We start from the raw sequence: 25,594 nt of genomic DNA, 5'->3' as shown, positions 1-25,594 counted from the left end.
AAAGCAAATAATTCTATTGATGAGAGCAGTATTGGACCCAAGCAGCCTGCTGTAAATCGTTCCACTGTGCATGCACGCCTACGAGGAATGGAAAGCGCTTTATCGATTTTTCACATTGCTATAATGCGATGCAATATGTTGTGGAAACATTCGCGCCAAAAGTTGACGAATACAAATGTTTATCAAATGTAAATGTTTATCTCTGGATTCATACAAGTTGCAGAACTCAAAATGGGCTTATAGTGGTTTGAACAGTATATTTAAAAGGCATTTTAATAAAATAGTCAAAAAAGCACATTTCCAACAAACTGAATAATGGATTTTCATTGAGAACTTATAACTCAGAAAATTGAATTAATGGGTAATTTAAAAAATAATGCGTCTATATTTTCCGTGCCAGCAACTATACTGATGTGATACCAAAAGACAGCTCTCATCTGATTGAAGTCAAGTTTATTTGAATAAGCATGACAAGCTATAACAATCTACATAAACTAGATAGAAAGCACAGGTATAAGTCCAATAGATTTAGAATTTCAACATTGTTACGTTTACGAATATTTCTGAATCGATGTGAGGCCACTTGGGAAACGGAAGCATAATTTCAGCAGTCAGTGTTGCATGCGCGTCACTTTGGCTTGGTTTGGGTCTAAAGATGTGTGAGTGTGTGTGTGCTGTGGGTGCTTTGTTTGACGTCACGGCCACGAACTTATGGGCCCCAATCCCAGTTTGGCTGCGTCCAAATATAGCCGGTGTCCGTCATGGAGCAGTAGGCATTATAATAGCGCCCCGGCGAGCTTAAAAACAGGCAGATGGGGCAAGTAATTAGTAGCAGTGGGTGTCTTCAATATTTATGTTGCAGAGCCCACTTACCGGCAATACGAGAACTGTGGGCATTTGCAGCGAAAGAGGCTCTGGAATTCCTCCTTGCACGCCTCGTTCCACCAGCAGGTGCGCTAAAATATTATTTCATTTGTTTTCATTTCAGAAGGTGAGTATATCCGCAATGATGTAGGTATTACCTCGGTCATGTAGCCGTGAACACTTTGGTCTGAGTAGCTACGTTTGGTGAGACGCGCCTCGACTGATGGTTGCATCTGCATCTCTGGCAGCAGCAGGCACAGGAAAAGCAACAGCGTCGCTTGATGGCGTGACGTCATAGACAGCGACTGAAAATTGGGTTAGGAGAAAACCACACACACACACACATAACAACAAGTAAACAAAAACAGTCATTAATCAATTTACATAGTTGCCTATTCTTATTACCTTTGTCATTGTGTCACGTGTGTTCTTTTTTGGTCGTCGCAGTACGAGTAGCTATTGGGCTTGGCTATTGTTCTTGTATCTCCTGGTATTACCGTACAGCAAAATTCACGTGTCACATGACGATGACGAGCTGCCCGTGCGGAGCCGACACGGCTGCATGACCTGTTAGTAGAAGCCCAACTGCTTGGCGACCCTCTTGCGCTCATTTTGCGTTCGTCGGCTTTTACGCACACATGCAGACACACAGGCATACACACTATCGCGAAGCACACCCCATGCTTTGGTCAAGTCTCCGTGTACTTTCGTATCAGTGTGCAGTTTCGTTGCATAATGTACTCCATACATGCTTGTAAGTATGTGTGAAGCCGTGGGGTGCTGCATGATGGCTCCTTTTCCTTCCGTTTCCTTTTTCTCAAGAAGAAAAGATTCGAACTTTTAACAATCATTTAAATGAATCAAGTTCAAACAAACAATTTTCAATAGACATCTTATTATCTATTTTTCAAATTTCATCTGAATCGGTCAATTCTAAGAAAAGTTATTAGCGAAACAATTTCACTCCGGTACTACGCCCACAAGCTGCAGCATCAAGTTCGCTCTTTTTCTTCCTTTTGCTTCTGCTAGAGGCACATATACCTCAGTGTCGGAAGTTTACCTGGGTACAGGGTATTGTTATTATTATTATTATTAATTATATTCTTGATGCGAGAGTTTTCCATTCTCTTCTGTTTTCTAATAGCATGATATTTAATTTAGGTTTGAGTGATTATTAGAACTGTTACTCCATTATCTTTAATTAATTACTACAAATTATTGAATATGTATTAATCAATTATAAACGCGTTGTTTTAAATTCATATTCTATCAATATAAGCTTTTAGATCAATATAATGATTAGAAAATTGTATTTAAAAGCATTTATGTAAATTTAGCCTTAAAAAACTAATACATCACAATATTTTACATTGTGTTGAAAGGTAAGAGATTTTCAGCTTAGAGGCCCATTCTGATATTCGAGTTCGTTTGTTACAAGTCAGTTTTCAACTGCTCGGTGTTGCTTATGTATTTTGTTATTTTCACAATCTCGGGATTTGGTATCTTGAGATCGTGCAGGAGGGTTCGCCCTTATCCTGCATAGTGCTCTACGCTTTCCTCCTCTTCCATGTAAGTATATCCTTTCAGTTTACAGTTTAGTGCATACATAAGAGAATCGTAAAAAAGTTTGAATAATATAATTACTATATTAATAATACAATATAAATACTAGTATATAATGTGTCTTCTCCAAATAGACGACGTCATTTAAATATTGTCTACGACGCACGCTCCATGACTCAGCAGCTATACTTTAAATAGCACGTAAACTCATTTATTTTCGAAAAGTATTTTAATATGTGGCATCAAATATTTCAACAGGTGGAAAAAAAACAAAATGTTTTTTCACCAAGTAGGTTGGCAAAATAAATAAGTGTTGATAATAAGTGTTTGTACATTCTAGTATTTTCCAAATGTTTATTTGCCTCCAAAATAAAAGTGTATATAGGCGGGCCCTAAAAGAACTTGCCAGATGCACTCGTTTCTTCTAACAATATGTGAGTGCATATATATATGTATTTTTTTGGAAACTGCACACGGAAAATGGCAATTAAATTAGATATAGTTGCGGGGAAAGAAGAAATTAGACTGCTGTTGGCTGAAAATGTAGAATTTTCCATTTGACGGCGTCATTAGCAGCGATTTCTATCACAAGCAAACAATTTCCCCCAAACACGAAAAACCTCAACAAAAAAACAAAAACAAAATAAACTTAGATACATTCCTATATATATAGGTGTTTCATACATGCATATGGCAGATGACGCTTGGCTAAAATTAGAAGGCAAATAAATTTTAATATTTTTAGCACAAATGTATGAGTGTAGAAAGCAACATACTCTGTGCAGATGTAAACACTGAGATTTCGATATAAAATCGAGCAGTATTTCAGAGATCTCCACATTCATATTGCAAACGGCAAATTCAAAAGACGCACGCGAAAATTGAAAAATCGCGAGAAAAAGTGTACTGTAGTGTGTGGTGACTAATCGAAAAAAAAAAAAAACAAAGGTATACATATAGTAGAAGATACCAATTTGAAACTAATCCAACATCCTTAACGTGGACTCTGAGACTAATTTCATAGCAAAGGATTATGGAATAATTGCTATTACTTTCCCATTTTCGTTTGTATTCAAAGTAGATGTCTGTAGTGCCTCTAATGTTTCGCGATTGGTGGGACGAGTTGGACTTTCCAATGCGCACTTCGCGCCTCCTGGATCAGCATTTTGGCCAGGGCTTGAAACGCGATGATCTGCTTTCGTCCGTGTGGAACTCGCGCCCCACAGTTCTGCGTTCGGGCTACCTCCGTCCCTGGCAGCGTTCCGCAAACAGCCTGCAAAAACAAGAGTCCGGTTCAACGCTGAATATCGACAGCGAGAAGTTCGAAGTCATTCTGGATGTGCAACAGTTCTCTCCAAATGAGATCACCGTCAAGGTGGCCGATAAATTCGTTATCGTTGAGGGCAAGCACGAAGAGAAACAGGACGAGCATGGCTTTGTGTCCCGACAATTCTCCAGACGTTACCAGCTTCCAAGTAAGTTAAAGCTCAGTCTCGTACATGGCGCAGGCTTTTATCTGTTTTATTTTTTTTATGATTTACAGGTGACGTTAATCCCGACACAGTGACGTCATCGCTCTCTTCTGATGGTCTGCTAACTATAACGGCGCCCATGAAAAAACTGCCACCACCCTCGACTGAGCGCTTGGTGCAGATTACACAGACTGGACCTTCCTCCAAGGAGGATAATGCCAGGAAGGTGGAGACCTCCACAGCCTAAAGTGTTCAACGGACTGGAAAATGAGCTGAGCAGTGCTTATTGCACTGTATTTTTTATATCATCGTATCGGAATGAAAACTAGTTAGTACAACATTTGGATTTTTTATAATAAATAGACTTTAAAACTTGTGTAATACTATATTCGAATCGAGGTGGATTTCAATCAATTTTCAATTAATGATATTGAAAAACTAACTTTCATTAGGAAGTAACAGCTGATACAGACTAACTACATTGGCTTTTTCTTTTTCCTCTATTTAGCAATTGTATTTCAATCAGCTCTGGAGTTGACACGCCTTTTTTTCATCTTGAGAAAAATAAATTTAAAAGCCAACTAGCTCCTCTTTCCCCTAAAGCTAAGCCAGCCTTTATCATAAAGGCTTTATGATAGTTATGTTCAATATTTTCGAGAGGTTTTGAGCACGTTTTCTCCCAAATAAACATTTAAACATCGCGATTTTGAAGTAAAGGCAACTTAGGAGTGTATCTGTGAACCAAATTTTGTGTTCGATTATGCCAGTGACATACAAAAATGGAGTACGCGAGTATTTATTTTGAAATCCTATGTCAATCCTGACTCAACCATTTTAGAGATCGTTGGGATAAGTGCGGCACAAGTTCAAGCTGACTTATTAAAATGTTTACCAAAGTCTGTTTCTAAAGTATGGCTTTGCAAAACAAATTAAATATTAAAATTTATTTATTTATTTATTAAGTTTCAATTTTGTGATCTAATATTTGTGATAAAAAATAACAAAAACTCAAGAGTTTACTTTAGGATACATTAGGATAGTAATAAATGTTCATCCAAGGTGATTCCATGTTCATCTAATTGTGCATTTAAACAACAATCAGCCTTTTCAATCAGTTCAGGGGTTAGCTCGTCTTTATATCCATTAACTTTGCCTCGGCGGACAAAACTGAAAAATATTTAAATCAAATAATCACCGTTATTGTAAAATGTACGATGTTTGTTTTACCTATTTGCTCGTTTAACTGACCTCAATTTAACTATGATGGTATATAGGATATTAAAGTAACTTACTTGTGCTTTTCCTTATCTTTATCTTTGTGTTTTATTTGAGCTTGCTCCCATAGATGATTAGTCTTGGGATTATCTAGAGATATAACGAAAGACTATTATGAACGAGCTCCACATTACCAAAGAAACGTACTTTTCATTTCCTCAAAAGAAAGGTGTTTAAGCATTCGTTGCATTTGCTCTTCTGTTATTGTTTTGTTCAGGAATTGACATAGGTCTTCGATTACGCTTCGCAAATTGCTCTTCATCCGCTCGAAACTAGTGTAGTAAACCCATGGCTCATTCCGCAGCTGATAAAACTCGCTTGCATGAGCAATAGGTGCTTGTTTCTGAACTTTTTCTTCAAGGTACTCATTCAGAAACTGGTCTAGAGTTTTCCCATAATTGAAGCCACTATTAACTCCATGGTAGTAGGATGAAACCCAAGCGTCTTTCGGGTTGCGAAATACATAAACCAGCTTGGGTTTCTTTGTCCACAGCTGTGCGGGTAGGAGGGCAAGCGATAAATGCGATTTGATAAGACGAGGTGATTGTAATTCCGTCACTGGCTTGAGGGCGCGCTCCGAATCAGCGTTAATAAAGAAATCGAATCTTGAAATACATACATACTCATAATATTACATTTGCAGATAGATATAGTATAGATACTTACTCTAAGAACGGTGAACGCACCTCCAAGTGCTCAGATAGTGCCGCCTCAAAATTGCAATCGTTTATGAGCAGCCAAAGCAGTTCTTGCATCCAAGTGGTGCCGCATTTCGGAAAAGTTACAATCCAAACATCGTCTGACCGCACCTCCATATCATGAACTAAGTCTGGGAAATCCTTAGCTGGACTCTTGAAATACAATTTGCGCTTGCTCCAGTCCTTATCAATTAGGTTAGAGGGGTAGCTTTTGGGCGTGATCTCTACGGTCTCCATGGCCTCGGTGCACTGTTGCCGAAGTGGTCAGGTTCTTGCTTTTTAACTATTTAGCTGTGAGCGAATGGCCAATGTCTATACTCAGTTCGCGATTCATGCAACGCACATTTGCTCAGAGCTTACTAAAGCTTTTTTGCAAAAACAAATGAGCTGATAAGGCCACCATTGCAATATAAAAGTGTTTGTTTGAATTTATTTATAAAACTTATCACTATTAGTACTTATAATGCTTTTATATATCTACATATATGTATGTGTAATTGCTTAAACCCATCACTTTTAGTACTTGCTGTAATTAGCGAAGTCATCCATGTTCAATTTGTAATCGCGTAGGTTGACATCTGACCAAAGATCGAATTCGCGTATGACTTCAGCGGTTAGCTCATCTTTATGGCTGCCGACTACTCCTCGACGTACAAATCTATGGGAAACATCTCTATTTATTCAAATGTACCACACCAGTTACTCCGTAGGTGAACAGATCTCACCTGAACTCTTCAACCTCACGTCCGGCTGCTGCCTTCATGCTCTCGAACTCCTTGACATGATTGCAAGCCGGATTTTCCCGCATGCTCTCAAAGGACAAATGCTCGACCATTTGCAGTACTTGTTCAGGGGTAACCACACGCTGCAGAAACTTCGCCACCTCGGTAATAACTAGACCCAAGTTGGACTTCATACGCTCGTAGCTGGTGAAGAAAATATGTGGCTCATGACGCAGCTGCCAAAAGTCGAGGACATGGGGCCAACAGGGCGTAAAGTTTACGTAGCCGTCGATAAAGGATTGACACCAGTCCTCTTTGCTGCCCTGATAGCCAACCATGCCGCGCCAGTGATGGAAATAAGAGACGGCCGCATCCTTCGGGTTGCGATAAACATAGATGACTTTGGGTTTCTTGGTCCAGATTTGATGGGGCAGCAACCAGGCTGGCAAATGCGATTTGATGAGACGGGGCGAGCTTAGTTCGTTGGCTGCCTCAATGGTGTCGTGTGGCACGTTTGAGACCACACCATTGAATCTGCAAAGTAGCACTGAAGTGAGCAGCTCCCTATCTTATTTTGTACACTCTCCACTTACTCCAAAAATGGCGAACGGATGGTCAGGTCTATGCTCTTGGCCGTCTCGAAGTCGCATTGGTTCAATACGAGCCAAGTGAGCTCCTGCATCCACGTAGTTCCGCACTTGGGCAGCGTCACAATCCATACATCATCCTCGCGCACCTCGAAGTTGTACACACGGTCCAGGACTGGCTGAAAGGTGTCGGCCAGGCGACAAAAGCGCTGCTTCCAATTGCCAACCACTGGCACATTGGGCTCCCCTGTCGCATAAATCGAGGAGTAGCCACCATTTATGGCCAGCTTGTCGATCTGCTCGAATGGCACGCTCTTGGCAAAGAAACTCGGTTGCGGCATCTTGCAGGTGGCGACGATAGTGGTTTCAAAATGTTTACACAGCACAAGATTTATTCATATAATGTGTAAACTGGTTTCCGAAATACTGCGTCGGTACGTTGTAATTCAAATTATTATTAAAATAAGGCGCTTCAATAGTTGAGCTCAACTGAACGGCTCTGCAGTCGACGGCTTATTGAACGCAGTCTCAGCCGTTCAATGTTCGTTGGACGATCGGGCGGTTTACACACATTATATAATGAGCACACAGATATACATATGTATGTATGTATGTAGGTACGAGTATGTATAGTATAAAAACGTTGCTCTTGTCATCTTGTTTTTATACAAGTATTGTTTTCGAACTGCAACGGGTGCGTAAGACCTTTACCAAAGACTTTTATTGTTTACCAACAGTCTCTCCCTTTCGTTTGATAACGCGTCATTGTCGAAAGAAAGTTTTCTGTAGAGTAAAGCGTGTTTTTTATTTTCTTTTTAGGTGCAGGGCCTTTTGTGATTATGTGTTTTGTTTACTGTTCGCATAAAGTTCGGTGAAATTAAGCGTGTCGCTTTAGTTAGCAGATTTATTTTGGATACAGGCTGCAAGTTTGGGCATAAGCGGGTTATTTAAATGCGATGCACGAACTCTATGGACAGTGTATGTATAAATATATTCCTCTCAGAAAACATACAAGTACATAGTGTGTGTCGCTTGTGTGGGCGGCAAATAGCTGTAATTGATAGCTTGACAAGCAGTTGGCCTTCAGCAGACTCCGAAGAAAATGCGCTGCCCCACTTTTTGAGCAGTTTGTTGCTCTCGAGCTGCTTATCAACTTGGGGTTCATAAAGGCAGACCCACAGCTAGGTAGGGGTGTTGAGGCGTCGTTCTTAGCATTCATCAATAGCATACACCAGACAGCCACTTGTTGTGGTTGAGGAAGGTTAGTACCATGTGGCTGAAATCCTTTAAGCTTGTTAGTCTCAGCGATAGTCAAAGTTGTTTATCTCTCTAAGAAGGTGTGGGGTTGGTTGATGAAGAGCTTGACTTTTAAAAAGCGAATTAGAAATAATAGGCTGACCTTCGGCTCATTCAAGAGACTAACGTGTTAATTAATTCCACTCATTATTGCGAACGTACCATACATATTACTCACCTGTGTTACTACCAACTGGGACGGGGATTGATTTCAGAGCTACATACGAGATATGTTTTGTTGATTTTTAGACAAGTTTTGTATTTTTTAATTTTATTTGTATTATTTGCATTTTGCGTTGGTTTTGTTTGTTTTTTTTTATTACAATAAATTTGACTAATTCTTAACATTTATTATCCTTAACCTGCAAGGAGCAAACAGTTATAGTAACAAATATACATAGATATATAAAGATTTTATATTGTTTTTTTGTCTGTTTTTTTTTTTAATTTTTAGAAACACAGTACGATAAATGTTTGTTTAAATGTATTTTCTATATATTCTGATATATAGTATATGTGTATGTATAACCGCGCGTTTTAAACTATAATGTATTTGCATATTACTTTATCATTATGTATATTTTATATAGCACATATTGTACATGAAACACACACATATTAACAACAATAATTACTCATTCACATACATATATAAGCATACATATGCAATAAACGAACAAGATAGATTCCTAAATGATGACTTTTTACGTTTTAAGTTGTCGGATGCATAAAGTGGTCTGTAGAACTTGCATAGCTTAGGTGGGTGACACTTTCTAATTGTTGGTCGGTTTTGCACCTAGGGACGACCTACTTGTACACTCATGTACTATATACTACAAACATACTCGTACGTGCATGTACAAGTATGTACTCGTATATGCAAACAGCTCCACTAATTGGATAGGTCGGATTATCGTGGGTTGTTTGTGTTGCTTGTGTATAATTTTATCAAAAAATGTAAGCACAAGATAAACGTTTTAACGCATTTTAATGTCTATGTTACTGAATGCCGATATCATGTTGCACACATACATAAGTGTTTATATATAAATATATTCTTTATATGCTTACGCTTAATAAAAGTTGTATAAACGTATATATATGTATATATATATATATATATATATTGTATTCATACATGTATATATATATATATTAGTTTTCCGTTTTTATAACAAGAACGTATTATCAATTCGTATTAATATACTTTTTATACATAATATGTAATTTGTTCAGTCAATTAGATAAAAAAGATTTCAAAAAGGATTCTTCTTACTTAACGATACATTTTAGTTTAGTTAATTCTTTAATAGGTATGCTTAGAAAGTTAGAACATTAATCATAATAGTTGTAATAGTTGTAGTAGAAATAGTAGTAAGGGGCCCCATGTAAAATTTCACACGTTTCAAATGTTTCGGATTCGAATTGTTTGTTTGTTTGTTTGTTTTGTTTGATTTTTGTTTTTGCTTTTTTATGTTTTTTATGCTATACGTAAGTCTAATAATAGTCCATAGCATCATAGGATATATACACACACGCCACACAATAGAAGTAGTTTGCAGACCTGGTTCCATAGTGCTTTCGCGGGACTTCCCTTCCTATTTTGTTTTGTATTTATGCCTGCCTGTGTGCGTTGACATTTCATTTTAAACTTTAGTTTGATATTTAAAAGAGATTGTCTTGTTGAAAGGGAAAAACATTTGAAATACAACTTATGTTTAGAGGGGTCAAGAGTCTATTGCATTGCAATAGACGATCTTGTCCCGCCCCGTGTCAATTTGTTGGTTATACCGCATTAGGTACCGTTGAGCGCACGCCATATTGTTCATACGCCCTGTAGGCGACAATATGTGACTATAATTTCTATTATTTTTTTGTTTGTTTCTTAAGTTTTTTTAAGACTAATGTGAAGCCTGTGCAGGCCTTGCGACACACTCGTACACACATATATACCTATACATATATTAACGATACGTAGTACAGATTTATATAAGTATATATAATTTCAGTTTGTGTGATGTTTTCTTTTATTTTTTTCCATCTTAAATATTTAATTTTGAGTCCAGCCCAATAAGTTTCATTTTTTCTTCCTCAAACTAGTTTTGTGACAGTTAGTTTGTTTGTTTTTGCTTTCTTGTGTTATGTGTCCAACTTTTTGGCACCGTTTCACCTTTTCTCTGCGTTCAATTCATTCGTTCATTAGTTCACGATTTCTGTGTTGTTTGTTTTTTGTATTGGTTTTCTTTTTTTGGAAGCGTTAGTAAGTCGAGATATGTATACAAAATCAAATACAAGTATTGTAGAAATATGCTGCACTACACCGAGAGACTGCGACGCTCGTCGCGGCCCTTATGCGGCCTTCACTAGAGCGCATCCTCCAAATCGTTCTCCCCAATGGTGGATGTGCCCGGCGCCTGTGCCGGCAATGGCTTCAATAGTCCCGAGAAAAGTCTCCGAAATGCCGTATGCTATTTGGAGTTGGCCAACTTATGTGTCACAATGGGCGGCTGAGTGGCCTTGATGTCGGCCAGCGTATTAATGCCTTGCTCATCGAATTTCTTCCACTGTGCGTAGTTGGTCTGCATGTGAGTGATAAGCTGGGGCATGTCCAGAAAGCCTGCGTGTTGTTAAAGAAAATGAGCAATTGCCGAGATTGGCCAACCCTTGATAACTTACTATCCCAGGCGTGCATCATGTCCTGTATGATGTATTCGATAAAGCCGATTTGGCTCTTAGGTATGCTGCAGGTGGCGCGATCGAACATTGGCATCACAATGGGCAGATGCCGTTGCTTCTCCTCGTCCGTTTGCGTAAAGTACTCCTCGGCAATCCGACCTGACCATTCAATGCAGTAAGGCAGAGGGCGTGCCGGATTACTAACGTCGGCCACTTTGATGAGCATGCGACGCATTAGTATGGAACTTTCCTCCTCCGCTTGCATAAGCTTTGGGGAAAACACGTATATAGTTTAGAAATTAGTGAGCTTTAGCTTCGTTTCTTTTTCTTTCTACAACTCACCTCACGTGGCTCCACGTCACTACCAAATACGCTAACGAATTTGGCCAAATGCTCGAAGTGACGCGTCATCTCCGTGGCCAGTATCATGTCTATGATTGTGCTGCGCGCTGACTTGTACGCTTCCTTGTCCAAGTTCTTGAATATGTTTATCTTATCGTCACCTGTGGAGACAGCAACTCACTATAGATTTATGATCGAAACAAAACGATATGTGTAGCTAAGTATACCCTTCCCTATCTAAGCCAAAAAAGTTGTTCAAATTGTGTATATTTGTTTTATCAATTTACAACCCATAGTTACTATAGCAGCTGTTTATTTCGATTTAAATACATCTGTATACAGAAAGATTAAACGTGCGCTTAAAGATTCGTCTTGACGGCTTATTACTGAGGCAATAATTGAAAATGCGGACGGGCTTGGGCACGTCGATTACATATTGTTATATGCTAATCATAAGCATACAAGCCTTTGTTTGCGTTGGCATCGATCTTGTCTACCCGTGTTTGTATAGGTGCTTTGTTGGGCCAGACCTAAGGACCAAGCGAATCCTTTTGTCTGTATTCTATATCAGCCCAAGGAACAAAAGCTATAATCCCTACGCTTGGTTTGAACTATTCCTCGTAAATCAGAATTTTAAACGCCTTTCTATTGGCATCAGATAGTTCTTTTAAAATTGATTTTTAAACTGAAGAATTTGATATTTTAGAAATACAACAATCTTACAACTTTTAGTTAATGTTTGAACTAATATAGAGATCAAGTCGAGGTATACGCACCCAATGTCAGTTTGAAGGTAACTGCCGCATGATGCGACTCCAGCACCGTCAGATCATTGTACAATATGGCCAAAGGATTGTTCGAGTTGGACAAAAAGGCGGAGGAACGTCCCGGATGGTCAACATCGTGCGCCGCAGCCGCAATCAGTGCTGTGGCCTCCTCCATGCGCTCCATAACCATGTCCCTGTTGGCCAGCTGCGTGATAAATGCGCCCGTGGCCTAAACATGGCGATATTAATTGGAACAGCATGATTTTGGGTCTAAGCATAGATAAACATATGGCTAGCTGACGTACCTGCATAACATCAGCGGCATGAGTGCTGTTGTGATATGTGTTGCCCTTGCGATAATGAGCCTCGATAACGGCCAGCCAAGCCTTGCACACGTTCTCATCGATGCTCAGGGTGGCGAAGACATCGAACCGCCGGAACATTTCCATGCCCAAATACAGCAGTGGATGGTAGTCGGTGATTTCCTCTAGTTTGAAAATATCAAAGTCCCAGCTAAGAGATTCTTCAAGCAATTCCATAACGATGGGATTCGCCTTGAAAACAACAGGTTAAGTAATTATGATTAGTCACAAAAAGAGATTGTTGCTCTATTTAAAGAATATTTATTTATATCATTAGTCAGATGATTAAGATTAGTCGTTGCAATATTTTAAGATACTTTGCAAAACATATGTGATTTGGTCGCAATTTTTGAGCCACTTGTTTTCGATCACTATGGAAATGTTATTCAAAAGTTCTTCAAGTGAAGGTGATCTGATTTCCGAATCGAAACCAGTTCGATTGTCACAATAGACAGATTTGAAATGTTTTAAAATGGAGATAAATCTGCAGAAACAATTCACGTTTCAATGCAAAGGAATTCGACGAAATTGAAGTTCATTCAGTAACAAATATCTTGTTCCGACTTTTAAAATGTATATATGAAAGAGCAAATTTTCAATGAGATGAGAAATATTTTTTGTAAGCTACCTTCATTTTGGCGGGCACAATAGTGGCGGTGCGAGTAGAGCTGCCAGTGCGTATGATGGAATCGTTCGAGCTGCGACGCGATGAGTAGACGCTGGGTCCCTAAACGCAAAGGAAAAGAGTTAACTTGGGTGTCCTTTTTCTAAATACGAATAATTTGAAACACTTACCGTCAGCAGGGCGCCAATAAGATCGGTGGCTATGGGATCATCGGTGCGTATCTCCTTCATTTGCGGACTATAGAGTCCCTCGCGTTTAAGGAACTCCAGCACTTTGTCTATGAGGCGCGCCTCGTCGGCCGAACAATTCTCCTGTACTTGTGATAGTAAATTGATTATCTAAAGAGCGTGTGTGTTGCACAGATTTATGGTGTGTTGTTGTTGTTGTTGTTGTAGTTGATTGGTTGATATTTGAAAACACATTTTTGTAGCAAGATCGAGCGGGCGAGCGTAAGGGCGAGCGTTTAACGTTTAACGAGCGAGCGAGCGAGCAAGTTTTGTACAAAAGTGTTTTGTTTTTTTTTTTTTTTTATTTTTAAACATTGTTCATTGTTCGTGTATATATATGAAACATAAAAGTAAAAAAAGAGAACATAACAAATAAGAGAAAAAGAGAATATTTATATGTTTATAAACAATAGTTTTAGTTGTGCATTCAAATGTTGTTATTGTTGTTGGTTGACAATTGGGATTAGTAAGAGCAGCATAAAAGTGAACTGAAGTAGTCAAAAGGGGATGGCCGCATAGGCGGACGCGGAAATAGCGGAAGTGGCGGAAGCGCTCCGCAGCGCGCCTTGTGGGCCAACCCCGAAAATGTCAATTGGTTTTCGATTCTCTCTCTCTGTGTGTGTGTATGTGTGTACACATGTGTGCTGTGTGTGGTGCTTGTGCAGGTGCGCAGTTGTTGTTGTAATTGCATATTATAGTGCTGCGGCTGCGGCTGATAATTCGAACTGGCCACATGACAGAACAACATGACACACAACACGGACGACAGTTACTAATTTTAGTTTTGGGTTTCCGATTTTTTCTTTGAAAAACTGTATATAGTACATATTGCACAAAAAGCATTTTCATGTTTGGCCGCCATGCATCGATTCGGATGCATGCGAAAGCGTATTAATGAAGGCATGAATCTTTGGAAATTAATTTGGCATGAGAGTGAAGTTGGGGTAGAGTCATACTTTGGTTATGGGCGCCTCCAGTGGCAGGGACGTGAGCTTGGCCAGACTGGTGCGTCGCAGTCCATCGGAGGCAATAGAGCGCACATCAAAACTGCAACGACGCACCGAATGCAACGAGCCCCGGGGTGCCTCCTTTGGTTGTGGGAGTGTTGCTATGAAATCCATTTGACCGCCGGGCACATCAAAGTTGAAAATTAGATGAGTGGGAGCACTGTGTGGTGTATGGCATGAGACGAAAAAGCAAAAATAAATTGCCAATTAGCGTGTCCTGTTATAGAATAATTCACTTACCTTCCGATGCAGGCCACCGGAACGACGCGCACATGCATGGGTATGCCGTCCTGATTCTTTCTGCGAACCGTCAATATGCCGTCGAACTCTTTGATGCTCTTGCCCTGTGCTGTGATGGTCGATAGGTCCGATACGAAAATGTCAGCTAATGGCTTGCTAATTATTTCGTCCTGTTTTACAAGAGAAACCCATTAATGCTGCATAGAAAGCTGACGCACTCCCACACCCGCACTCACCAGCCGCATATTGAGCAAGCGCTCGGTGGCACGATTGGCATACTGGATGCGCATCACATCGTCAGTGATGAGGACCACCTCCTTCAGCCGGTGCAGCGCGGTGTAAAGTGCCTGGCACAGTTGGAAGATACAAGCAGAGAATTTGCGGTTGAATATTTAATTAAAGTGGGTAGGGGCTTCGAGTCCTACGACACTGACTGAACGCCATTTAATCGCATTAATGCACTCGATTTCAACTCAATTACCTGTTGAGTGGACATGACATTGTGGGGCCGTATGATTGAGTGCAGAATCTGTTTCAGTTCCACACTGCACACACCCAAATTAGTGGTCTCGGCTATGCACTGTAAAGGGGCCAAGCGAGGCCATTATTAATAAGCAGTGGAATTGTATGGGTGAAAAACTTACTCTATTAACGCCAGCGTCCAATAGAGCAATTAGCACATCATCCTTTTCAAAGAAACTGCAAATAAAACTTGTTAATTAAGACCGGATAAAAGTGGCTCCTCATACAGTGGCTCAAAATTAACGAAATTCATATTGAAGCGTTTATACTTGTATTCAGCTTCTAATTGAAAGCAGAGCAAAGTTTCCTATTACAACTATTTAAATTATTCTTCTGGGGGAGAGTTATTTGAGCTGCTGAACTGCATAAACACTGCCTGCCGATTTGGTGAATTGCCAGCTTGGTAGCCATTCATCATTCACCATCGTCTGAGCTCGCCTACCTACCCTACCATAAACTTGAAAATACTTTTCTGGAGTACATATCAAATGTAATGTAAAATATATCAAAAAGTAAATTGAGACTTTGGCTCTTGTGTACGAATGAACAATAATTTGAATCAATAGATGAGAAGTTTCTTATTGACGCTCTTTGTCATTTACTCTATGAACCCAACTAGAGGTGGAAGCCGTTGCAGAAATTTATTCGAAATCTGCCGAAGCAAAGTTCTCGATGTACAACGTTGTTCATCGCCCGTCTAAGCTTATCTGTGAGAAGTAGACTGTTCGAATCCTTTCAGGTTCATAGATTTTACAATATAATATAGTCAATTATCTCTCTCCCTGTATATTTCCTTTCCATTTCGTGTATAATTTATATAAAGCATTCCCTTTATTTTAAAAATCGGAATTACCTAAACAGTATGATTTGTTTGGTTAGTGCTCTTTAATCAGCTTAAATAAGTATTCGGCAGTTTGCAAACTAAGTAAAATGCTATATTTTTCCGGCAAGCGAACCACTGTATAACTCCACAGAAAAGTTTATTTACGCACCTTTTCTTGCAAACCGCAATTATTGTCGTTAAATGATGTCCATGTGTGTGACGTATTGTTCTGCCAAGTGGATAGATATGTGATTACAGTGACTAAAAGTTCAAAGTGTTCTCTTATACACATATATGTGTGTATATATATGTATATATATATAAGTTCGCGCGTGCATATAAAACTTTTGCACATCACGTATACGCAGCGTGGACGGAATTGTCTTACCTTGCAATGTGCTCGGCATCAAGATTTTTGGTGGAGCGCGCGTCAATCATAATTAAATGATAGCACTCCGCTGTGGCATAGGACTTGTGCAGCGTATCGAGCGCCTCCTCCTTGGACTTGACCAGCGTGACATCCAATTGGTGGCGTTGGCACGCTAATGTGATCACTTCACAGATATTATCCGATTTGTGAAAGACTAAAAGCGCCTGCAGTTCAATTAAGCGTGAGTTAAGAGTGGCGGTTGGCTCCAATAAGGCTAAGGCTAAAGCTAAGGGCATGTCAACTTACCTTAAGTTGAGGATTCGGTGGTAACACGGTTGGATATTTGAAGTCCATGAGATTTCGCTGCAGAACAAACAAGCAAAGAGGGAGACAAACGAGGGTGAGCGAGATGAAGTTTTTGAGCAACGTGTAAAAGTTAAATTTAATAATATATACAGCTGTCGGGAGTGTCTGTCCTAGCTGTCCTCGGTGTTCTCGGTGTTCTCGGTGTCCTGGTTTCCAGGTTGCCAGGCCGGGCTGTCCCTGGGCTTTGGCAAGGAAAATAAGAGGGCTTAACTTAGCTTTCGTGCGACGTGTGTCGTATGTCGTGTCTGTATCTACCAGAAACAATATTCTGTATGCATGTGGGGCGTGGGTGTGTTTGTCGCTTAAATGATGATAAATTAAAATAAAATTGCTTGTGCCTTGTGGAAATTGGTTTGGGTGCGTGACTTCAACCTGCAGATTTATTATATGAAAAATCCGATATGTGAAAATCAGGGATTTGCTGCACACGCCACTGCACAGAGGTAGCCAACAATTTCACGATATGTAGGATAGTGTGTATATACACTTGAAGAAATTATTAACAACTGCTCACAATGAAGTATTTTCATTTTCAAAAGAAAATAAAACCTAGTCGTTTTCTAACTACTATGAATACGATGGTTGTTGTTGAATATCTTGGAAATATTATATTCTGATTATAATTTCATTCATTTGAGTGAAAAGAAAGTGGCAACTTGCTCTGAAATCGGACCAACTAGAATTGTTTTGTCTTATATCTTTTCCCACTTATTTGAGAGTTACAACAGAACTATCTTACTTCCATTTAAAAACGTTCATCTTTGAACTAATCTTTGACAACACACGCTGGCTACTAAAATTTTCACCCTCGATTTAGAGATTTACCTTCAATAATTAGCTATATATTAAATTTAAGTTTTGCTCTTCCTCTTACATTATTTAGGTAAATGTTAAGACTATTATCGCCTCTGACCACATTGAAAATTATAACTTATTGCAAAGGCGTAAATAAATAAAAAACAAACGATAATCTTTGCAGTTAATATCAAGGTGTACTAAAAAGTAAATCTAGCCTGAACGAAAACTTAAGCAGTGAAATCGATGGGGATGTATGCACATTGAAATCGGGTACAAAGAATTGAATATTTTAGACGCTTCTACATTTCAAACTACACATACACCTTCACCATTTGCATAAGTATGATGAGAACTTGCTAGCATGTCTGTGAACTTTTGCGGCCTATTTTAAACAGGTCGGTATGCTGCGGACTTGAAACTTATTTTTCGCCAAGTGTAACTTTTGTTGTTTGCCAATACCTGACAGCACTTGTACTCAGCGAACTCGCAAGGCTGCTGTTTCTCCTTTTCCTTGTTCTTCTCCTTGTTCTTCTCTTTGCTCTTTTCCTGCTTCTGTTTCTTGTTGCCCACCATCAGTGTCAATTTGGGGACCCTGGGCAAGCGTCGCTCGTAGAGTCCCAGACTGGGCGCGGCAACAGCGACATCATGTGCCGCCTTGCCCCGCAAAATCACGCATTCCTCATCTCCCTGCACACACTGACCGGCAGTAGCAGCAGGAGAAGACGTGGTCGTCTGCACGTTACGTCCGCCCTTATCCTCCAGTGTCAGATTATTCAGTCGCAAGGCCTGCGCGTCCAAATTACGTATTGCCTCGATTATTTCCGGCTGCATATTGCGTCCGCTAGCAGTGCCGAAGGCCGCCATGCTCAATGACCTTGTGCTGCGTGGCAACGGTGTCATTACGTCCTGGCCTTCGGCCGCCACATTAGCCTCGTACTCCCGCTCCATTTCCTCTGGTGTTTTACAGTTGACAACCCCCAGAGGCTGTTTGAGCATTTCCGCACTGGCGCTGTCCAAGGATTTCCCACCAACCAGACGGACATCCATGGGCCGAATGCTGGGACGCATCGTCACTTGGCTTATTGTGGTTTCGCTGCTCTCGCTGCTGGCACTGAGACTGCTGCTGTGTCTGTTCAAATCTGCGACATTAGATGCGCCTTTGCTTATCTTTGCTTTGGTCTTATCGCTGTTATTGCCTTTGTTTTTGTTGTTGATGTTGTTTTTGTTGTTGTTGTCGTTATTGTCGGTGTTGTGGTTGTTGTCGTCATCAATGTAGAGTATAGTTGCGTCCGACTGGCGCTGGATTTCATTATCACTATCAGCTAATTGATCACATTTTGTAGTCGTCACCATTGTCTTTGCTGGCACATATTGTTCCGTTTCGTTCTCACAATCCGACTCATTTGAATGGCTCGCTGCTCGCTGTTTGCCCCCGCTTCCAACATTTTCGCCCCTTGCCGCTGACTTGACGCGAAAAACGCTGCTAATTTTTGGCAAACAATTGCGCATTTTTCTATTTTTAAATTGCAATTCACTGATCGCACTCGTTACGCATACGCAGCGTGTTACACGCACCTAACAGCACTTGAATTATTGATTGGATTGGTGTCCAATGAGTTCAATGCTGACCTTGTTTTTTCACTTGTTGCGGGCTATTCTATGCGCCCCAGGCACTTGCATAAGCAGAGCAGTGAAGTGAGCTGCGCACTGACATATTTACATAAATTTATATACTTGTACTCGTGTATTTCTTAGCGATTTTCTTTCCGTTCGTTTCGTAAGTGAAACTCCGAATTCAGGCGAGTTTTAATTTGTATGTATATATTGGGTTTTTATTCACACCTTTGCTGTCGCAAAATATACACTGACCGAACGACCGTAGACCTACTGACTGGCCAACTGACTGATCGACTGGTTGACTGACTGCCTGGCTGCCTGGCTGAGTCAATTGCCTCAAGACTTTTCGGCGATAGCTAATCTATTTCTTTGCTTTTTGATTTCCCACCTTCAATGTTAATTGATTTGATGTCTCTGGCCGCGTATTGTTTATGTGCACACACTCTCAGACCATCACACACACTCTCACACACACGGCCCACGACAACCAATGACCAATCGAGCGTTCGTGTAAAAGAGCGAGCATTTAAAGTGTTGCGTATAATGTAAAACAAAACGCGTCAGTGGAATTGGCAACCCCGAAAGCGAAAAGAGCGGGTTGCCATATAACGACCTGTGATAAGATAACACTTATCAGAGACGCAACACATGTGTGTACGCTCTGTCGACACTATCCACAAGCAAATGCCCGTAGAATGGCAATGATTTTTGAATAATACGTAATCATAATGTGCGCGAATATGTGGGCGTTTATGGGTGCACTTACCTGGTATACATCCATTGATTCATCTTCGGGCGTGAGGGCAAGGGCGAGCGAGGATTTGCGATGACCCGGTCGACTACCGCCGCCAGATGAGCTGGTGCCCGATGTGCCTGTGCCTATGCCAAGAACAAAAAGAGAGATCCTTTTACTCAGATGCAAATTCTAGTCAAGTATTTCATTTTCTTATAGTTCTTGTGGGGACTCTGCCATACTGACACTTGTTGAAAGTAAACTTATAAAAGCTTTACTAAAGAAACAGCAATTAATACAAAATAGGTCTGAGGAAAAATATGTTCCTTCTTTGGAGCAATCTGTACATGCCATGCTTCTTAATAAAGCCTAGTGCTTACTTTCTAATTGTGTCCTGTTCTTAATATATGATATCCCCAATTTGACAACTTAAATAGAAAATTTTGAATTTTATTACTGCTTTTGTTTTAACCGAGCGCTTTGTTCAGTGAATTTCTGCAGGTAAACAATTTCTGCAGGTGAACAATTTTTCATCTATTCATATGTGAGGTCTCCTTTTTGGAGAGGTGGCTGATAAGGGTAATGAAAATGTACAATGTATATAGAATTTAAATATGGGACAAATTATCTTTAAGGAACACTGCACTCATAATTTATGAACAGATGGTGAAGGTTTAAATTATTCTTCGGAGAATAGAAAACTATCAATTCAAAAAATATTTCATATACGAGTAAACTAAATATAATGAATCTTTCAGTCAAATCAAGCCAATTGCAAATGCTTAATTAATCTGCAAATTTCGGTTCCACAGGTCTCTTAACATTCTGATGCGTTTGGCATGCACTTCAGCGACGCTTAAAAGCATGCTACATAGTTCAGTGTGCGTTGTGTCGTGCAAAGTGTTGCATACTTTTGGGTCATCGCCAGCAACTTACATGCCAGCACGCTCAAAGAAATACACACACACACACACACACTTACATGGCAACACCCTCAACTAACCGCACAATCACACTCACTTACGCACACGCAAATACATAAATTTCTAGTCTTTCGTTTTATTTAATTATAAACGCTGGCATTTCATAAACACTTTATAGGCACACACACACACACACACACACGCACAGACACACTCCAACACTTTTGCTCTTACCCACAACCACCTCAGACTCAGAGGCCGGACGTGTTAATGAAGCTGGGCCTGTTAATGTGGTTATAGATGTTGTTGGTATTGTTGTTGTTGTTTCTAATGTAGTTGTAGTTGTAGTTGTAGCTGTAATCGCCTTCATATCGGCTATGGCACTTGCTGGCTGCTGTGTTTGCATTGGTCTTGTATTCAATAGAGTCGTAGTTCTAGTTTCTCTTGCTGTTGTTGTTGTTGTTGTTGTTGTTGTTGCGGTTGCTTGTGTGTGGTTGGACACCATTGTGGCAATTGTTGTTGCTGTGGCAGCTGCTGTGGTTTGCACATCCAGACCCACGCTCCCACCCACACCTGCAGCACAATCGCTGCAAACACTCGACACACTCTCAGCCACCACCCGCGGCATACTCTCAACACTTTCACTCATAATGCCCGCTTCTGACGTCGATGTTGATGTCGACGTCGCAGTCGAAGTCGCAGTCGCAGTCACTTCCGCTGCCACCGCCGCCGCCACCGCCACTGGCGCATCAAGGTTGACGGCGCCCGCCATATTCGGCTGGCTAGAAATTATCATCTCTGGAGTTGCTCGACACTCACGGCAAATGTTTGGATATTGTTTTTGTTTTTTTTTTTTACAACTATGTTTGCTGATTTGCTTTTGTTTGCTTCTTTCTTGGTGTGTACTCGTATACGAGAATGTATCTGCGTTCGACGCCTTCAACAAATTAACTACAAATACTTGTGCTCAGCATAATTTCATTTTGTTTCTTGCGGCATTATGCTAATTTTTTTTTTTCGTGGGTCCGTTTTATCTGTGGCATTGATTTCGTACAATTAGTGCGTAATGATAACCTGCTTCATATGCATATAAATAGCATATAGGTATGTGTATGTACATATTCACCTATGAATATGTATCTACGCAAGTGTGAGGATGACGGCTCATATCAAACGTACCTACGTATGTACGTTTGTATGTACGTTTGTATGTATGTATGTATGTAGACTATATATGACCTATTCAGCATACACAAAATATAAAAAGTTCCACGGCGAACAAAAATATTTGCGTATATTCAAATAAATAGATATGTATGTACATGTATTTATGTATGTACTCGTACTGTACTGCCTGGCCAGTGGGTATATGTATCTTATCGTTATTTGGTCGGTAGAGGTTGGGTCTGGTCTGGTTTGGTTTCGGTTTTGGGCACTGGGTTCTGAGTTCTGGGTTCTGTTCTGGGTTTGCTTGGTTTGCTTGTCAGTTGCTGTTGCCTCACATGCAAACAGGCCTTTTGGCTTTTGCGGTTCGCGTTGTAATCTAAACGAAAATCAATAAATTGCTTAGATAAAAGTAGCTCGGCGGCTGAAGAGCAGCAGCCGCAAATGAAGCCGCTGCCTTTGCCTTTGCCGCAACAGCCGCAGTTGCCGCACAAGCAACAGGACTTGACTTATGGATGAGTGGATGCCGCAGGGCAGGTTGAACTGAAGAGAAGCGACAGAGATAGAGAGAGTGAGAGGGAGAAGCTCAAAGTGCTGTAGAGCAAGCAATAACTCCATGGCTGTTTATGCTTACAATTTTTACTTAAATATAAACAATGTTTGTAAACTATTTTTAAACAGGCACATACACACACACACACCCACACCCAACACCCTCAAACCGCCCATCTGTGCGTAAATCGGGGTTACGATTATGAACTTTAACTATGTATGCAACAAATATTATCTCTATGTACACTGAGAATATTTTAGCAAGCCACAAGAATACAATTCTGGTAGCTAAATGAACTATTTATATTTGTTTAAGAAAAATGTCCATGCCTAAAACAAATGCACAAATGGGATTGAATTGGATGAACTTTTTTTCTCGGTGCTTAAATGTTTGTATGTACTTACTAAACTTGCTCACATTAAGGCTCATGTTACACACACAAACACGCACACACTGTGGCTCATTAGTGTGTAAAATTTACACAATTTTCTCGAGTTTCTTTTTATTTTTTGCACGTCTCTCTCTGTACTGGTACTTGTTTGTAGACTGTTGCGCGCTCCTTTGATCGATTGGCTGCCTATGGCTTATTCATCTAACACGGGCAACACGAACAACACGAACAACATGGCCAACATGGCCAACAACAAGGCTCTGTGCAAATGCTCTTGACTAAATTGGAATTTAACAGCACGAGAAACGAGCACAGCCAGTGCGACACTTTTTTATATTATTTTTTATCAAATTACACAATTAAAATTGTGCGAAATTAAATTTTCAATGCGACGACACTAACAACGGCAGAAGAAAAAAACAAAAACAAAATGAATATCAAATAAATGAAATAAACCGCGACGACTGCAAATACGAACACGACGACACCGACGACAAACGTCCGCACTAATCCGTTATGAAAAACTGTTTGCCAGATGATAATTCTCGCACGGATTTTGAAAGCAGCGCCAGCGCCAGCGCCAAACTGCGCTACATTATAGAGTGTGCGGAGTGGTCGCCATCGTGGTCAGGTTTGCGAGCGGTTGGTCTACATAAATAGCTTAGTATCTATGAGAAGTTTTAAAGCTGTCAAAATGCGCTTAGCGCGTACTCGTATAATGAGGTTCGCTTAACATTTCATCGCATATACTCGTACGAATTGAAAGGTGCATCCGTTGCTGTTTAGCATTGATAAAATGTCTGATGTCTGGTCTAAGTAATTAATTCTTCTTTCGAAGAACATCAAAAGTTGTATACTTGTAGGTAATAAATTTCGCTGGCTTCTCAGGCCTGCTGCATGTCAGTCAAAGCAATTGACATGCTGCCATTCCGCAGGTCTCTCCCAGCAAATGCAAGAGCCCAGTGCTTTGAAGATCCCGTGTGTGATGATGGGCATGGAATTTCGTTAAATAAATAATAATATTTATTTCTATTATTTCAATCATAGGCAAACAATCTAAGCCATGCATAAGCAAACAGGCATTAAACTGCTATTGCATTGATTATTTTGTACACGAGATTTTCAGCAAGGCAGGATTGCCCAGGCTTACCCCTTCCTTTTCTATTTATAAGCTTGTACAATATAAGTAAATAAATAAACTTATGCAAATTAGTCTTTAAAAAAATACAATTGGTTGTAACTTGCCAATTATACAAGAACTGATTGGCAATGAATTGAAGTTGTCATATTAAAGTTTGGCAATTTTTAATTTGAATTCAAATGTTTTTCATATTTTCCACATAATTAGAGACCTACAGCTTGGCTGGATTTTGGGAAACTAAAAACATAATTCGACGTACAAATCTTAAGTTCTGTTGCTTATTTCTGTATTTCGAAGGGAAATCTAAGTATGTGCATGCAAAATCTCTGGATAAGCTACATTGGTAGTATAATATTTTGAATGGCTTGAATTGAAAATTGTTTGGGACCATTAGTCCGTCCAATGGTTAGGGCCAGGTCTGTGCTGCAGCGCTCCGGCCAGCCAGTCATGACCGATCATTTGAGAGCTTTTGCGCCTTGGCCGTTGTCGTGGCAACGAATTAATTTGTGATAAGATAATATCAGGCAAGTATGCGCATAGTATTCAGATGTTTAGGCCTGCATATATGCATATGTGTGCCTGTGTCTGTATACATATGTACACACATATGTACACACATGCCAGTATATGTATGCTATTTGGTAGAAAGCGATATCAGCGCTGCTACACCTATCTGAGTACTCGCAATGGGCGAAAGAATACTTTTGCTGGCTGATCATTAAAGTGAACATCATCATGGGGCATTGATACTCGTAGCTGGACGCTTGGCCATATCGAAGGCTAATGCCATCTATTGCCCAAAATTAATAGAAACTAATACGTGTGGGTGTGTGGCTGTGTGTGTGTGTGTGTGCATATATGTTGGTCGGTAGTGAAAATTTTGTGAACCGTATGTGCTGCTAATCTAATCGTTGCCGCAATGTTTGCGAAAAGCTTCACGTGGCTTTATGGCAAAGACGGTAACGGTGGTAGTGAGGGGCATGGACGGGGGCAGGGTTAATGGCATGGGCGTGCGTGCGTGCCAGAAGTGTGACAGCCAGCTACTTGAAAATAACTTTAAAATCGCATCATATCGTAATACTAATAATAATAATATTAATGCCTTAAGCGGCAAAAGCGTCGATTGTCGTTAAGAGCGCTTTGTTTGAACAACTTGAAAAGGTAATCAATAGTATACGTATATATTTATATTGACTGTTGGGGGCCACCCCACATGGCGGGTTAATTAATGAGCGAGTTTGCGTGAAAATTGATAAACTGCATTTGGCAGGCGGGTATTATGCGATCACACGAAAACACACATATCTCAACAGTTATACATAATGAATCGTTTTGTTGGCTCGCCTTTTGCGTTCCTCCTTTTGGTTTGCTTTGTTTTGTTTTGCCATCTTTTTGATTCATTCATTGTTGTGCGAACGCGCCCTTTTGCGTATTTCGATGTTTATTTTTTTGATTGATGTGCAGCCGGAT

At 40.2% G+C, this 25,594-nt stretch overlaps 4 protein-coding genes across 4 annotated transcripts; 1 reads left to right on the top strand and 3 right to left on the bottom strand.

Moving 5' to 3' along the window:
• Positions 1 to 436: 436 nt before the first annotated feature.
• LOC115634652 (estrogen sulfotransferase) lies at positions 437 to 6,117 on the bottom strand. The gene is made up of 8 exons (XM_030532509.1): positions 5,841 to 6,117; positions 5,322 to 5,779; positions 5,192 to 5,264; positions 4,934 to 5,066; positions 3,969 to 4,142; positions 1,023 to 1,169; positions 874 to 956; positions 437 to 797 (listed from the first exon to the last, which is right to left on the bottom strand). The coding sequence occupies exons 1-8, from the start codon at positions 6,107 to 6,109 to the stop codon at positions 710 to 712; spliced, it is 1,425 nt and encodes a 474-aa protein (XP_030388369.1). The 5' UTR covers positions 6,110 to 6,117; the 3' UTR covers positions 437 to 709.
• Positions 3,506 to 4,293, top strand: LOC115633990 (protein lethal(2)essential for life). The gene is made up of 2 exons (XM_030531513.1): positions 3,506 to 3,902; positions 3,971 to 4,293. Exons 1-2 carry the CDS (start codon positions 3,509 to 3,511, stop codon positions 4,144 to 4,146), a joined length of 570 nt encoding a protein of 189 aa, XP_030387373.1. The 5' UTR covers positions 3,506 to 3,508; the 3' UTR covers positions 4,147 to 4,293.
• Positions 6,118 to 6,360: 243 nt separating the features above from the next.
• Positions 6,361 to 7,608, bottom strand: LOC115633989 (sulfotransferase 1 family member D1). The gene is made up of 3 exons (XM_030531512.1): positions 7,188 to 7,608; positions 6,598 to 7,128; positions 6,361 to 6,530 (listed from the first exon to the last, which is right to left on the bottom strand). Exons 1-3 carry the CDS (start codon positions 7,520 to 7,522, stop codon positions 6,389 to 6,391), a joined length of 1,008 nt encoding a protein of 335 aa, XP_030387372.1. The 5' UTR covers positions 7,523 to 7,608; the 3' UTR covers positions 6,361 to 6,388.
• Positions 7,609 to 9,650: 2,042 nt separating this feature from the next.
• Positions 9,651 to 19,508, bottom strand: LOC115633988 (high affinity cAMP-specific and IBMX-insensitive 3',5'-cyclic phosphodiesterase 8). The gene is made up of 16 exons (XM_030531511.1): positions 18,062 to 19,508; positions 16,745 to 16,801; positions 16,457 to 16,662; positions 16,238 to 16,297; positions 15,368 to 15,422; positions 15,205 to 15,303; positions 14,960 to 15,070; positions 14,724 to 14,893; positions 14,433 to 14,643; positions 13,420 to 13,587; positions 13,253 to 13,351; positions 12,568 to 12,816; positions 12,272 to 12,491; positions 11,496 to 11,656; positions 11,154 to 11,421; positions 9,651 to 11,094 (listed from the first exon to the last, which is right to left on the bottom strand). The coding sequence occupies exons 1-16, from the start codon at positions 19,109 to 19,111 to the stop codon at positions 10,946 to 10,948; spliced, it is 3,333 nt and encodes a 1,110-aa protein (XP_030387371.1). The 5' UTR covers positions 19,112 to 19,508; the 3' UTR covers positions 9,651 to 10,945.
• Between the last annotated feature and the right edge of the window lie 6,086 nt (positions 19,509 to 25,594).

The sequence above is a fragment of the Scaptodrosophila lebanonensis genome, unplaced genomic scaffold (assembly GCF_003285725.1).
Source record: "Scaptodrosophila lebanonensis strain 11010-0011.00,11010-0021.00 unplaced genomic scaffold, SlebRS2 tig00000001-arrow-pilon, whole genome shotgun sequence".
Classification (NCBI taxonomy): domain Eukaryota; kingdom Metazoa; phylum Arthropoda; class Insecta; order Diptera; family Drosophilidae; genus Scaptodrosophila; species Scaptodrosophila lebanonensis.
This window is presented reverse-complemented; position numbering and strand designations above follow the sequence as displayed.

What these genes read in the sequence shown, in the direction of transcription:
- LOC115633990 (XM_030531513.1), top strand. Translation starts at nt 3,509, where the DNA reads ATGTCTGTAGTGCCTCTAATGTTTCGCGATTGGTGGGACGAGTTGGAC. An exon ending in CAGACGTTACCAGCTTCCAA is followed by an intron (nt 3,903 to 3,970) that starts GTAAGTTAAAGC and finishes TATGATTTACAG; the next exon opens with GTGACGTTAATCCCGACACA.
- LOC115634652 (XM_030532509.1), bottom strand. Translation starts at nt 6,109, where the DNA reads ATGGAGACCGTAGAGATCACGCCCAAAAGCTACCCCTCTAACCTAATT. An exon ending in TGTCGGGATTAACGTCACCT is followed by an intron (nt 1,170 to 3,968) that starts GTAAATCATAAA and finishes CCCAATTTTCAG; the next exon opens with TCGCTGTCTATGACGTCACG. An exon ending in CCACAGTTCTCGTATTGCCG is followed by an intron (nt 798 to 873) that starts GTAAGTGGGCTC and finishes CCTGTTTTTAAG; the next exon opens with CTCGCCGGGGCGCTATTATA.
- LOC115633989 (XM_030531512.1), bottom strand. Translation starts at nt 7,522, where the DNA reads ATGCCGCAACCGAGTTTCTTTGCCAAGAGCGTGCCATTCGAGCAGATC. An exon ending in ATCCGTTCGCCATTTTTGGA is followed by an intron (nt 7,129 to 7,187) that starts GTAAGTGGAGAG and finishes GCTACTTTGCAG; the next exon opens with ATTCAATGGTGTGGTCTCAA. An exon ending in CGTGAGGTTGAAGAGTTCAG is followed by an intron (nt 6,531 to 6,597) that starts GTGAGATCTGTT and finishes TGTTTCCCATAG; the next exon opens with ATTTGTACGTCGAGGAGTAG.
- LOC115633988 (XM_030531511.1), bottom strand. Translation starts at nt 19,111, where the DNA reads ATGCGCAATTGTTTGCCAAAAATTAGCAGCGTTTTTCGCGTCAAGTCA. An exon ending in ATGTCATGTCCACTCAACAG is followed by an intron (nt 15,071 to 15,204) that starts GTAATTGAGTTG and finishes CAACTGTGCCAG; the next exon opens with GCACTTTACACCGCGCTGCA. An exon ending in TTGTGCCCGCCAAAATGAAG is followed by an intron (nt 12,817 to 13,252) that starts GTAGCTTACAAA and finishes GTTGTTTTCAAG; the next exon opens with GCGAATCCCATCGTTATGGA.